Raw genomic sequence first — 14,354 nt, 5'->3', positions numbered from 1 at the left:
TCCAGCTGTCGACGTGAGTTCGTGCGGGTGATACGTTATCTGAAACGAGTTGGCCCAAGTAAAATGAAATGTGTGTTCTCTCCAACGAAATCAACCTAAAATATTCTCTTTCAGCCTATTATCCAAGGGCCGTTACCCCGGCAACAGCCTTCAAACATCCACGGTGGAAAAGCAAACAAATGATTTCCTCAGCCTGGCGATGCTAATCTGGAGAGAGAGCTGAAGTCCTGCACGATTCACACCAAATCGTGCTCTGGGGCTGAATCAGAGAGCAGTGGCGGGGGCTGCCGCCTCTTGTTCAATAAAGTTCACATTTGCAAGTTGCATGTCAGTGTTTTCCAGTCAAGTGCTCTCGCCCTGAATCAAGCATGCGGACCACTGAGTGAAAGCGTGAAAGTTGGTGACAGTTGATACACACCGCCCCGCCCTGTGAGGGCCCGGTTACTGTCTAAATAGTTCTCTGAAGCAACAGGAGACGAGAGTTGAACTGAGATTTCGAGATTGGCGCTTTGCTGAGCTGCAGGGCAAAACAAAAGCTGGCAACTTCCACGAAGCGAAAGGAATCACCAGAATAAGGCGACTGTACCCCCACCTACTTCATTAATCTTGCTGCAATATTGCGAAACTTTTTGTGGCAAAGAAGTTGTGCAGATACAAAAGCTTTTAAAAAAAGAAACAAGAAAGTAATTTCGTGCATCCCCAGATTGTGTTTTCTTCGAGGAAAAAAGGTCAATTACAAAGATTGGAGAGCGTTATTTGCCGATTTGGGAGAGTAGCCAGGAGGCTGTGGGGATTGCTGATGTGAAAGCCGGAAGAGAGCAGCAGCAAGTTCAGGACGTGGCTGAGTTGCAGAGTGCACAATGTCCAGCCCGGGGCTGAATGTGTGCCCCCCGGAGGAACCCTGGCAGCGGCCCCGCGTTGTCACCTTCTACAAGAACGGAGACCGCTCGTTCCGAGGCAAGGCGCTGCGGATCCCCGCCCGCCGCTACCTCTCGCTGGAAGCTCTCCTGGTAGAGCTCAGCCGCTGGGTCCCGCTGGCTAACGGCGTCAGGCGCCTGTACAGCCCCCGGGGCGGCCGCGCCGTCCGCTCTCTGGCCGAGCTCAGGGACGGACACGGCTACGTGTGCGCCGCCTTCGAGCCCTTCCGTGGCGGCTGGTACGGCCCGGAGGCACCGGGAGCTGCCGCATCTGGGACAGGTGAGAGAGAGGGAGAGAGCTCAATCCCTTCTACCCATCCCTGCAAGGCTGTATGTATCATATTTCCACCTGTGCATTTAGAAGTAGGTGCGATATACTGTACAAGTTATGAAAAAAGTTCTACCCCATTTCTGAACTGATTTTGGAAGCTTCATACCTTATGAAGCTTTCTTCATTTTAAGTGGAGATTAATGCTGTAACTATACTATTCTCAAGAATACTCTTTGAACAAATGAAAGCTGATTTTTGCAAGCTGCATTTGTATTTTTGTATTGAGGTGGAGAATCGGTAGGATATGGAAAGGGAACTGAATTCCAATATCTCTCCCTGTCAGGGTTCATGTGTCTTAGCTACTCAGTGAACATTCTTCACAATTGACTTACTAAAAACCCTGGGAAACCAGTTCTCACTGTCTGGAGCTGGAACATTATCTGTGTTTAAAGATGTTTTAAATTCCTCTGCCTCTTTCCCCACTTTGGATTCTTAGTGTAATTTATGCTGAGGAGTGTTTGTGCTTTGGTCTTGTCCGCATCACATACAAATAGTAGTACTCAGCTCAACAAGTGATATGGATTAGTTGGGCCTTGTAAGAAAGGAGAAATTCAAATAAAAAGGGAACATTTGCTTCACTTAACACGTTTGTTGAATTTATTAATATCTCTGAAAAAAATTCTAAAGGCCCTTACCATCTACATCATTTGTTTCTTTCACGTTGGGTACTGTGGTTTGAAAAGAGATAGCATAATCTGATTGTATTGAGTTAAAATTCTGTGATTGAACTTGTGTGTCACATGAAGAAAAAAAATCACAATTCAAAGATGACAAAAGATCAAAAGCCAATGAGCATTTTGAGTTTGATTCTGATTACCTATTGTAAATATTCATGAAATGCAGCATGATTCACTTTAATGTCTGGATATAAATATGGAATTTCAATCGTCATTGCATCTATTTTTAGCATGTATGCAGTCTTTAATTTCAGATCCATCCTTGAGAACCAGACCTTTGTTTGCTCCTACTTCTGTGTTTCAGAACTAATATTTTAAAATCTGCCCTTGTTATTCCTGCTTTTAAAGCACTTTTGTTACAGAACATTTAACATTTAGGATTAAGGTGACCATTGTGTGGATTTGGCTTCCTCATCATTAGTTTTAATATTAATAAGGTTACATATTTAACAAATCCCAGGTGACACTTTACCAAGAGATCTGGAATTGACAAACTATGGATTTAAATGATGTTGCAGCAAGAATGATCTGAATATGCTGCCTTACTTATTGCCATCCCTGTATTTGTGTAAGATGATAAACATGCAGCAAATCAAATCTTGTCGGGTATAAGATAGCTTAATCTAATGCACTTTTGCTGGGCTGAGGGACAAATCTGTGAAACTCGGTTTCCTTCACAAGTACTGCCTTTGAAGTGGTGTTCTGGGTTAATTTTGGTTTCTGTTGCTGAGGCACTGTAACCACCCAATCATCATGGTGACATATGCTAACCTACAAGTGATGCTGCCATTTTTCTCTGTCATTGGCCTGTATTTCCCAGGTCTGAAAATTAATGTTTAGAACCTTCATTCCACACTTCGAATTTGAAGTTGGTGCATCCTACTGGCTTGTGCGTTACTATATTCTTTCATCAATCATGAAATATGAACATCCTGATATTCTTAGTTGTAGCTGCAACTCACTTGTGTTCTGAGAAACTTTTCAAATGATGAACAAATAGTGTTTAAACAAAAACCTTTTTGGGGAAGTTTAAAGTGGAGTCAAAGGTAGACAGGGTAGTGAAGGTGTTTGGTATTCAAAAGAGAAAATGCTGGAAAATCTCAGCAGGTCTGGCATCATCTGTAAGGAGAGAAAAGAGCTGACGTTTTGAGTCTAACTGACCCTTTGTCAAAGCTTTGACAAAGCCAGACCTGCTGAGATTTTCCAGCATTTTCTCTTTTGGTTTCAGATTTCAGCATCCGCAGTAATTTGCTTTTATATAAGGTGTTTGGTATGCTTGCCCTAATTGGTCCTTGCACTGTGTAGGAGTTGGTATGTCATCTTGTGGCTGTACAGGACATTGGTTATGCCACTTTTGGAATATTGTATTCAATTTCGGTCTGCCCACTACAGGAACGATTTGTTTTTTTTTAATAATATATTTTTATTAAGTAAAAATAGATTTTTAAATATTACAATAAATACAAAACAATGCAATTCAAAACAGTACAAAAATAATACAAAACTAAATCCAAATAATAAAAAAAAATTCCCCAGCCCACCCTTCAACACAAATGTATAAACATATATAGAGAAGTATAAAATTTAAAAAAAAAACTAAACTAGCTATTTAACTAACTAAATAAATACCTAACAACAAACAAATAAATAATAATAACTCAGCCCAGCCAAACAAAACACTCATACATTCACAGTTCCTCCTCCCTGGATATTGGACTCATGAACAATCGTTACAGCTATATAAAAGCCCTTGTTAGTGTGACAGATAAATCTGTGTCCAGGTATTTCAAAAAGGGTTGCCATGTCTTGTAAAAATTCTCAGTTTTGTGGTGTACCATGTTTGTGAGAAAATCCAGGGGAATATGCTCCATAACAATCTTCCGCCAACCCAACAGGCCCTGGGGGGTTTTCTGATATCCAACCTAGCAAGATATTCTTCCTTGCACAGAATGTAAGAATATTGAAAAGTTTTTTCTTATGCGAGTCTGCAGGAAATGCAATGGGTAGGCCCAAAAGGAGTGAAATAGGGTCCTTCTCTACCCCTACACCTAAAATCCTCTCCATTGCACCCACCACAGCATTCTAATATGTTTGAAGACCAAAGACAATGGGTAAGAGTACCCATACAGACCTTGCACTTGGGACATGCTGAAGATACCCTTGGTTTAAATTTTGACGAATGGTCTGGGGCTAAGTGGACCCTGTGGAGAATCTTCAACTGTAAAGCATGGGTCCTATTGCAAATTGATATCTTCCTTGCATTCTCCCAAATATCCTCCCATGCCTCTGAAGAAACTTCAACACCCAGCTCCCTTTCCCACATCTTGCAGAGTCTATCAGACGCATCTGAGGTGGCAACCCCCAATTGGTGATATAGAGTACTGACAGAGAGTGCACTCTTAGCCCTTAGTACCCCTCTTTCTATGTCAGATTTGTAGGGATCAGTCAAAAGTGTGGTCTTTTTTTGAATAAAATCCCTAACTTGAAAAAAACGAAAGAGGTAACTCGTACTTCAGTACTGACTGATCGAAGGACATCATTATATCTCCCTCAAATAAATCACCCATGCAAGATATACCCCTAGCTGCCCAACGTTTAAATCCTGAATCTATCATACCTGGTTGAAAACTCGGCATACCCACTAAAGGTGTAAACAAAGACATTTTGCCAATATTACCTTCACTCTGCCGAATTGCCCTCCATGCTTTAACAGTATTGATGACTATTGGGTTATGGCAATATTCCCTAACTGTCCTCACCTTGTCCAAAGACAGCAAACTGGTAAGGGGGCACCTTGCCTGGGAGACTTCGATATCTAGCCATATTGAAAGAGGGTCCCCACAAACCCAATCACTTACGTAGGTCAAAAGTGAGCTTAATTGGTAATTTTTAATGTCCGGAAGGTCTACTCCCCCAATCTGTGAGGCAGTTTGGCTAATTTAATGAGGGGCTGTTTATGGTACCAGATAAAGGAGCTGAACTAACTGTTCAGTCTCCTGAGTGTTTGTTTATTGAAAATCAGGGGGAGCATCCATATAGGGTATAGCAAACGAGGGAGAATATTCATCTTAATAAGCGCTATCTGTCCCAACTATGAGATTGGAAGTGCCTCCCAACTTTGGAGATCTTGTTTAATTTTTTCAAATAATTGAGTAAAATTGGCTTTGAACAGCCAATCCAGAACTGAAGTAATGAATATGCCCAAATACACACAACCCCCCTGTGACCACCTAAATGGGAATCTATAGTCACTCTCAAGGGCCAACTCTTTCGTAAGACCACCCATAGGCATAGCCTCTGATTTAGCAAAATTAATCTTATACCCTGAAAAAGCACCAAACGCATGAATGCATTGTATCAGGCAAGGCACTGAAACTGCTGGAATTGTCAAGAAAATTAGAACATCATCTGCATACAGTGAGATCTTATGTAATTTTGACCCCACTTCTGGAGCTGATATATTGAGATCGCCACGAATGGCCTCTGCCAACGGTTCGATCACCAACGTAAAAAGTAATGGTGAAAGGGGACAGCCCTGCGGGCTGCCTCTAGAAATATTAAAATTGCTTGATCGTACCCCGTTGGTAATAACCACAGCGAGAGGTACACTGTAGAGAACCTTTACCCATCTTATGAAAACTTCGCCCAGACCAAATCGGTCTAGAGTATAGAAAAGGTATGGCCACTCAACTCGGTCAAATGCCTTCTCTGCATCTAAAGAAATCACCAATCCCTCTATTGACTGCTGTTGGCATGCTTGAATTACATTAAGCAGCCTCCTAACGTTATTGGAGAAGCTGCAACCCTTTATGAAGCTCGTCTGATCCTTTTTAATAATAGAAGGTAACACAGTCTCCAGCCTTAACGCAAGAGCCTTAGAGAGGATCTTAAAGTCCACATTTAAGAGCGGGATGGGCCTGTATGAAGCACAGTCTTCCGGATCCTTCCCTTTTTTAAGGATAAGTGAAATATTGGCCTCGCTCAGAGATGGTGGGAGCCAGACATGACTGTATGAATCATTAAACATATTCAGCATCGGGCCTGACAGTATACTTATAAATTCCTTATAGAATTCACTGGGGAGTCCATCAGGACCGGGCTCCTTTCCACTCTGAAGCTGCCTCACAACTTCCTGCACCTCTTGCTCTGATAATGGAGCATTGAGAAAGGACTGTTGTTTGGGAGTCACACCCGGGAGCTTCAGATCTCTAAAAAAGGATTCCATTTTGGCCTACCCCTCCTCACAATTCTCAGACTGATATAGCTTAGAGTAGAATCATTGGAACGCCACATTAATCTTTTTAGAATCACATGTTAGGTTCCCAGACCCTTCCCTAATCGCTGTAATGGTTTGTGGAGCACTTCTTTTTCTGGCAAGGTATGCTAAGTATTTGCCTGACTTGTCACCATGCTTGTATAACCTTTGCTTTGCAAAAGCCATCTCCTTCTTTGCCGTCTGCGTGAGCATGGAATTTAGTGTAGAGCGCAGTGCCGTAATCCTCTGTAGTTTGACCAACGAGGGTCTGTCAAAATAGGCCTTCTCGGCTGCCTTCAACCGTGTTTCAAGGAGACGTTGCTGCTCATCCTTCTGCCGCTTCCTACTTGTGGAATATGAAATAGCTAACCCTCTGGCATAAGCTTTGGCAGTTTCCCAGAGAACAGATGAGCTATCAACTGAACCTATGTTGATGTCTAGGAATGCCCGAAATTCCCTAGAGAAATACCCCACAAACTTGCTGTCCACGAGAATAAAGGGGTCCATTCGCCAGTACCTTGAATCCACTGTAACATCCTTAATTTTAACCATGAGGTACACTGGAGCATGATCAGAGATGGCAATATTACCAATCATACAGGATGCCACCAGATCCAGGGTTACCGCAGGCGTCAGAAAAAAAATCAATCCTTGTGTGACATCTATGCGGATTGGGAAAAACGTGAAATCCCTACCTGTAGGTGGAGACACCTCCAGATGTCCACCAACCCTAATTTCCCACACAAACCCAATAACTGTTTAATTTGTGCAGAAAGTATCGAGGGACCTTTAGGCAACCTTCAACTATGTGGTCCATGAGGCAGTTAAAATCTCCCCCTATAATGGTGTGCCGAGACTTGAGACTTATCAATTTAGAAAAAGCATCTACCAAGAATTTAAGAGGATGAGCTGGGGGACAATAAACATTTAAAATGCCATATTCTTCCCCATTTATCAAGGCTTTAAGAATTACAAACCTTCTTTTTGTGTCTTTAACACATTCCAACAATTAGAGATTTTTCCCTACCAATATAGCCACAACCCTACTTCTGGTATTAAGTGATGAAAAATAAACTCGGTCAAAACCATTCTGCTGTAATTTCAGATGCTCCTTGTCATCCAAATGTGTCTCCTGTAACAAAGCAATATCCACCTTCTCCTTTCTAAGACTCAAGAGTACCTTCTTCCTCTTAATTGGTGAGTGACTTCCCTTGATATTCCAGGTACACCATTTAATCAAATCATTAGCCATAATCTTTTGCAATTACATATAAATTCCAGAGAGGAGGAACCCGAACCACAAATTGCTAGCCTTAGTGTCGCATGATCTACCAAATGTAAAAACCACATAAACTAAAACCACTACATTTAACAAACATACAAAATTATTAAAAATAAAAAACAGCAAAAAGCAGAAAACAAACCAACATATAAAGCGCCAATAGCGCTGAGTAGGGGAACTCATCCCCTGCCCAGAGGGGGCAACTACCCATCCTGAACTGCCCATAAATAGGCATCTAACCATCTCAACCACCTTCACTTCTCCCAGCTAGAGCCACATCACAAGCACAAGCTAAAAAGAATAAACACCCCATAGAATATCAATATGAATAAAAAAAAATTCTTTTATAAAAAAAAAGGGGAATAAATACCCCACCCATCCTTTGGTATGTCCTAATTTAGAAATTTAAAATGTACATCTTAACCACAGCCAGACATAGTTTGAACCAAATTATTGTCAATAGAGGAAAAAAAAGGGGAAAAACATGCTCCAACCGGATTTCCTCCATTTCTTTTACAGAATGATAAACGCATACCCAAGCAACAATATTTGTACATACTACAATTGTTTAAATTAGGTTAGTTTGTCCACAAAGTCTCTTGCCTTCTCCGATGTGTCAAAGAGATGCATGGATCCATCTAAGGTGATCCAAAGCACTGCCGGATATCTCTGAGTACTGAATTCCAAGGTCCTTCAGCCTTCTCTTGACACCATCATACGATTTTCGTTTCTGGATCACCGCCGCTGAAAAAACCTGAAAAAACATGATCTTACTCCCCTCGTAAATTAGAGCCTTTGGATCCTTCCTCTGGAGTCTGGAAGCCTCCATGACACTCTCCTTATCCCGGTAATGATGGAACCACACCAGGAAAGGACGAGGGCGTTGACCCAGACCCGACCTCCGTGCTGGGATCCGGTGAGCCCTCTCTATCTTCAATCCTCTCATGCCAGTCTCCAAGTCAAGAAATTTCGGAAGCCAATCTTCAACAAATTCAGAAAGCTACTCACCTTCCTTACCCTCGGGCAGACCGATGATCCGAATGTTTTTTCTCCTGCCCTGTTTTCAAGATCATCCACTTGGTCACGCAAATTACGAACTTGCATCTTCAGGGCTTGGATCTCTTCCTTGAATGAACTGGCATCAGCTTCCACCACTGTGACGCTGTGCTCCACCTCATCCGTCCTCTTCTCCAGGTCTCCCAGTTGCTGCTCATGCTTTTGCAGCATGAGAGAGACTGGAGCCAGCTTCTCTTCAACCTGTTTCCCCAACATCGCGTGAGATTTCGAGAGCTGGTTCACCTGGAGAGTACTGGCTCCGAGGCTGCTGCAAGCTGAGCTGCAGGCCCGGCCCCAGATGCTCCTCCTCCCTTTTTAGGCATTTCTGGACAGCTGAAAATACAGGTAAGTCGATTTTTAAATGTTTCTTGGGGCTCCACAATCTTTCTAATGTCCCAAGAAATCCTGATGACCTGGGTTGGGTGGGTTAAAGGACCGTCCTGCTCCTGCTGCGATGTGAAGCTCTGCAGTGTGATCCTCTCAGATCACCGCCATCTTACATCCCCCAGGAACGATTTGTTAAACTTGAAAGGATTCAGAAAATATGTGGGAGGATGTTGCTGGGGTTGGAGGGTGTGAGTTACAGGGAGAAGCTGAATAGGTTGGGGCTATTTTGCATGGAGTGTCTTACAGAGGTTTATAAAATCATGAGGGGCAAAGATAGGGTGAATACCCAAGGTATTTTTCCCAGGGTGTGGGAGTCCAAAACTAGGGGGTGTAGGTTTAAGAAGATAGAGGATGATTTAAAAGGGACCTGAGGGGCAACATTTTCTTGCAGAGGGTGGTGCATTTATGGAATGAGCTGCCAGAAGAAGTGGTAGAGGCTGGTACAATTAAAACATTTAAAAGGCAACTGGATGGGTACACAAATAAAAAGGGTTTCGAGGGATATGGATCAAATGCTGGCAAAATGGACTTGCTTAATTTAGAAATGAAAACAGAAGTTGTTGGAAAAGGTCAGCAGGTCTGGCAGCATCTGTGCAGAGAAATCAGATCCTTCAGAGAAAGGGTCACCGGACCTGAAACGTTAACTCTGATTTCTCTTCACAGATGCTGCCAGACATGCTGAGTTCTTCCAACAATTTCTGTTCTTGTTTTTCATTTACAGTGCTTTTGGTTTTTTGATTTATTTAGGATATCTGGTCAAGTTGGACCCAAGGGTCTGTTTCAGTGCTGTACCACTCTATAAGCAACCAACATAGAATCATGTTATTTTCATTCTTTTATGGAATCTGGGTATCACTGGCTGGGTCAGCCTTTGTTACCCTTCTCTAATTGCCTTGAGAAGTTAATGGTGTACTGTCATTTGAACAGTTGTAGCCCATGTGGTGCAGGTACATCCACAGAGTGCTGGGAATTTGATCCAGCAACACTGAAGAAAGGACAGTCTGGATTAAAGTCAGAACATGTTCAGTTTACAGGGGAATTTGCAGGTAGTGTTGTTTCCATGCATCTGAAGTTCTTGTCCTTCTAGATAGTGAAAGTTGCAGGCATGCAGGGTGTTGTCAAAGGTGCCTTTGTGAGTTGCTGCAGGACATCTTGTAAATGGTAAACACTGTTGTCATTGTGCTCACTGTTCAGTGACTGAATATTCAGTTTGGTGGATCCAGCAAACTGATTTTTCCTGGATGCTGACAGACCTCTGAGAGTTTTTGGAGCTGCACCTCTTCCTGCAAGATAGTCCTGCATCTCCTTTCTGACCTGGACTGGCTTTGGAGGTGAGGTAAGCTAAACATGCAGAATTTCCAGCCTCTGGCCGGCTATCACAACCTCAGTATTTATATGGTTAGTCCAGTTTAGTTCCTGGTCAATGGTAGTTCTCCAGGTTATTGATTAAAAAGTGTTTCAGCAGTGATAATATTGCTAGATGTCAAGGGACAATACTTACATTCTCTGTTGTCATTGCTTGACAGTTCTGTGGAGTAAATGTTTCTTGCCTTTATCAGCTCAATGCTGTATGTTGTTCAAGTTTTGCTACATTTGGACATGAACTGTTTCAGAGTCTGAGGTGTCGTGAATGTTACTGAACATCATACAATCATCATTGAACGTCTCCACATCTGACCTTATGATGGCGTGGAAGTTATTAATGAAATATACGATGGTATTTGAGCTTAATGTACTTTCCGGAGGAACCCCTGCAATGATGGCCTGGAACTGAGCACAAATGGAGACAAGTGGTGTCTTATACTGGTGCTGGCTCTGCAAGGGCTATCCAACTAGTCCCATTCCCCTGATTTTTCAAAATACCCCTAAAAATCATTCCCTTTGAAGTGTGCAAGACGTTTCTTCTGAAAAGTCAATATTAAACCTGTTTACATCACCCTTTCAAATTTCTATGCATGTCAGAGATCTGAGATAAAAACAAAATGCGAGAGAAACTCAGCAAGTCTGGTTGCATCTATGCAAAGAGAAACACAGTTAATGTTTTGAGTCCAAAGTGTCACTTTCTTTTTCAGAAGAAAAGTCCTAGAGTTAACCCTAGAGTCAGGACTTTTGAACTCAATTCGAAAAGAGTAGAGTGCTGTTCCTGCCAGTGCCAGTAATCTACTCGAAAGTTATGTGTAAAATGAGAGCCAAGCCAAGAGCGGCTATGATGTGCTTTATAATGGGATGGCTGTGGGCAATTACTTAGGGGAAGTAGCAGCAGGAAACGGCCACCCTAAGTTCTATTTTCTAATAATGTTGCCTGAGAGAGATACTTGGAGAGAATAAAAATACAGTCAAGTGATCACTGCACTGGAGAAAAAATGCTAAGAAAATGTCCAGTTTCTAAGCAACAGTTTGTAAGATAAATATTAATTCAGGACGATTCATTGACTAGACCAGATGGTTACTTCATCTGGAAAAATCTCCATGCTCTGCCCAGGAGCAGAAAGTCCATTCGGCAATTATAATTCTTAGAGGCACTATGGAGAGTCATTTTTTTTCAAATGTCGTTTTTCATCTCTCTGCAGGACGCCTTTCCAGATTTTGTAAACTGGTGATCCATTTTGGAGCAATACTCAATTGGAGCATTTATTCTTCCCATTAATTCTGATTTTTATTTTAAACTTTGGACAAACCAGTCTGGAAAGTACAACCATAGCAACTAAAAAGCATCAATTCCCAAGAACATTGTACCACACAATGCTACTTCAAAATAATTCCAAGGGACAGTATAGGATACTTGCAGACAGCTAGGTTCTCAGATGAGTTTTATAAAGTGGTTTGAATGGAGTTGTTTAAATTATGCAGGACTAAGACAGACTAGATGTTTCCAATGATTGTAGAGTTTGGAACTAAAAAAGCAATGTTAAGTTTAGAACTCCCGCATCAAATAATTGAGGCAATGTTTGTTGAGGACTTTCGTGATTAAATAGATATTTGAGAGAAAGTGAGTAAAAGGATTTGAGATCAGCATGACAACAGGGTTAAGAATTACTATTCATAGTCTGAGATAGTTTTTATCCTCTCTGTTTTGATTGGCACATGTCTGCTAAACATGAATAGAAATCACACGTAATTCAGCATTTACTCGTGATTGAGAAACCTTTACAAAATAATCTATATGAAGCTTAATTGTTGCAAATGGAGTTTGCTGCAAATGGCTATTGAATAACTTAATTGATTTACTGGTGGCGCACATCACACAATTCTCATGCTTTTTATTGAATGATCAGTGGTTATTTTGTGGGTGTATTACAACTCACATTGTCCTTTTTTGTTTCTCTCTCTCACTTCGTTTTGTGTCTCTGTCCGTCCAAGAATGAGCTGTTTGCAAATTGTTCCATGGCATTATCAAATAAGACTGTAGAGAAAGATTCCTGTATCAGATTTCTGTTAAACCATTCCTGTCTCAATCCAGGTATTTCCTCCAGAGATGTCAGTGGTGGACGTCCTCATTCATGTACCTTTGTTGCCTTCAGAAAGGGCTCAATCTTCTGTATGCAGAGCCATGATATTTAGCTTAAACAGTTCGGGAGTGATTTTACTTGCAACCCAATGCATTTTTTGAAGCAAGACTAGACATAGGTTGCATAGCTCACCCAAGTCCTTTTGTAGAATAAAAGGGCAAATATGGCAAGTGTTGGGAAAATACTGCAAGTGCTGGAAATCTGGAATAAAGCCAGAAAATACTGGAAACAAACACAGACCTGGCAACTTGTCTGGAGAGGGAAGATTATATTCCAGTTGATGCTTTTGATAGTAAGTTGGTTCAGTACTTTTCTGAATGTATGCTTTTGAAATGCGACGTGTCAGGCAGGAACGCAGATTGGAAATCTGCTTCAGTGCCTTTGCTGCCTTGTTTGGTTGTGTGGTTTGATAATGTTACGGAACAGTTTACAAACAGGTGAAAGTGATGACTGTAGACGCTGGAGATCAGAGTCAAAATTATAGTGGTGCTGGAAAAGCACAGCAGATCAGGCAGCATCCGAACAGCAGGCAAGTCGATGTTTCGGGTAGGAGCCCTTCATCAGGAATGAGGAGCTCCTGCCCGAAACACCGATTTTGTTGCTCCTCGGATGCTGCCTGATCCACTGTGCTTTTCTAGCACCACTCTAATCTCGACACAATTTACAAACAGTTCATTCTTGGACAGGCAGAGACACAGCAGGAAGAGAGAAAGAGAAACAAAAAAGACAATGTAAATTGTAAAACACCCACAAAGTAACCACAGTTCATTAAAAAGCATGAGAATTGTGTGACATGCATCACCAGTGAATCAATTAAATTATTCAATAGCCATTTGCACCAAACTCCATTTGCAACTATTGCAAGCTTTATATAGATTATTTTGTTAAGATTTCTTGATCACAAGTAAATGCTGATTTACATGTAATATCTGTTTATTTTTAACAGACATGCCATTCAACTCACATAGATCTTTTCACATCCAGCAGAGATTTTCCTCCACTTCCACGCACCTCATCTACTGTGTCCGCTGCTCTCGATGTGGTCTCCTCCTATTTATCGCTCAGCCCATGTCGCTTCCACATTCCTGATGAAGGGCTTATGCCCGAAACATCGACTCTCCTGCTCCTCGGATGCTGCCTGACCTGCTGTGCTTTCAACTCTGACTTCTTCAGCATCTGCAGTCCTCTCTTTCTGTTGCTTTACACTGTGTAATACTTTGCCTCTCAAAGCTGTCCTTGTGCTTTTTGTTCTCTATATGAGATTAACAGCCCTTATACATGCTCTTCAGTTTTCTCATTATTCCTAATGTGATTGCTTGTTTCAACTCTCACTGTTTTCTCACAAGCAAAATTCCTTGTCCCTCACATTTTATTTTAGTCTTTAGAAATGTCTCTGCCTTGTGAAACAGTTGATTTGTTGTCACCATAGCAATAGGAATGAGGGAAGAGCTCCCAGATTTCAGATACAGTGAGGAAACTTGGAAGTGCATTCCAAGCCCAGGCAGATCAAGATCTGGAACAACACCCCTACCTATCTTTGGTCCCATTTTTATACAGATAGGTAAAATATTATGTGACTGATAAATTTGCAAGATCAGCACCTTGGTTTTGGTGAGTAGATAAAGTATGTTTTTACGAGTTCCAGGGAAATTCAAATTGAATACCAGCAGTTGGCAAAGACTTAACTGGAGTGCAAAGTGCCAAAACTGTCAATGAAGTGTTTGAGAAATACTAAGGAGTACAAGCTCTGTGCAGAACTGCTTGAGACATTATGAAAGACAAGTGGTCACCATTGCTTCTGTATTCCTTGTTCTTTTGTGATAGAATAGTCATAGTTTCCAGATCACCCTTTATTTTTCATACCACCTCTCTCGTCACATAATGGAAAAAAAATGTATGTAGAACAGAGTTTTTTGGTTTTCTCGACTGACCGATAATCG

The 14,354-nt window shown here is 41.6% G+C and overlaps 1 protein-coding gene across 1 annotated transcript in view; it reads left to right on the top strand.

Annotated features, from left to right (window-relative positions):
• LOC122549513 (serine/threonine-protein kinase DCLK3) overlaps positions 1-14,354 on the top strand; it is a 37,867-nt gene continuing 23,513 nt past the window's right edge. The window contains exon 1 of the mRNA XM_087986135.1: positions 1-1,197. Coding sequence (XP_087842261.1) covers positions 861-1,197 — 337 coding nt within the window. The 5' untranslated portion in view covers positions 1-860. The remainder of the gene's footprint in view (positions 1,198-14,354) is intronic.

Source organism: Chiloscyllium plagiosum, unplaced genomic scaffold, assembly GCF_037043375.1.
Source record: "Chiloscyllium plagiosum isolate Xiang-an unplaced genomic scaffold, Cpla_swu_hap1 HiC_scaffold_4, whole genome shotgun sequence".
Classification (NCBI taxonomy): domain Eukaryota; kingdom Metazoa; phylum Chordata; class Chondrichthyes; order Orectolobiformes; family Hemiscylliidae; genus Chiloscyllium; species Chiloscyllium plagiosum.
This window is presented reverse-complemented; position numbering and strand designations above follow the sequence as displayed.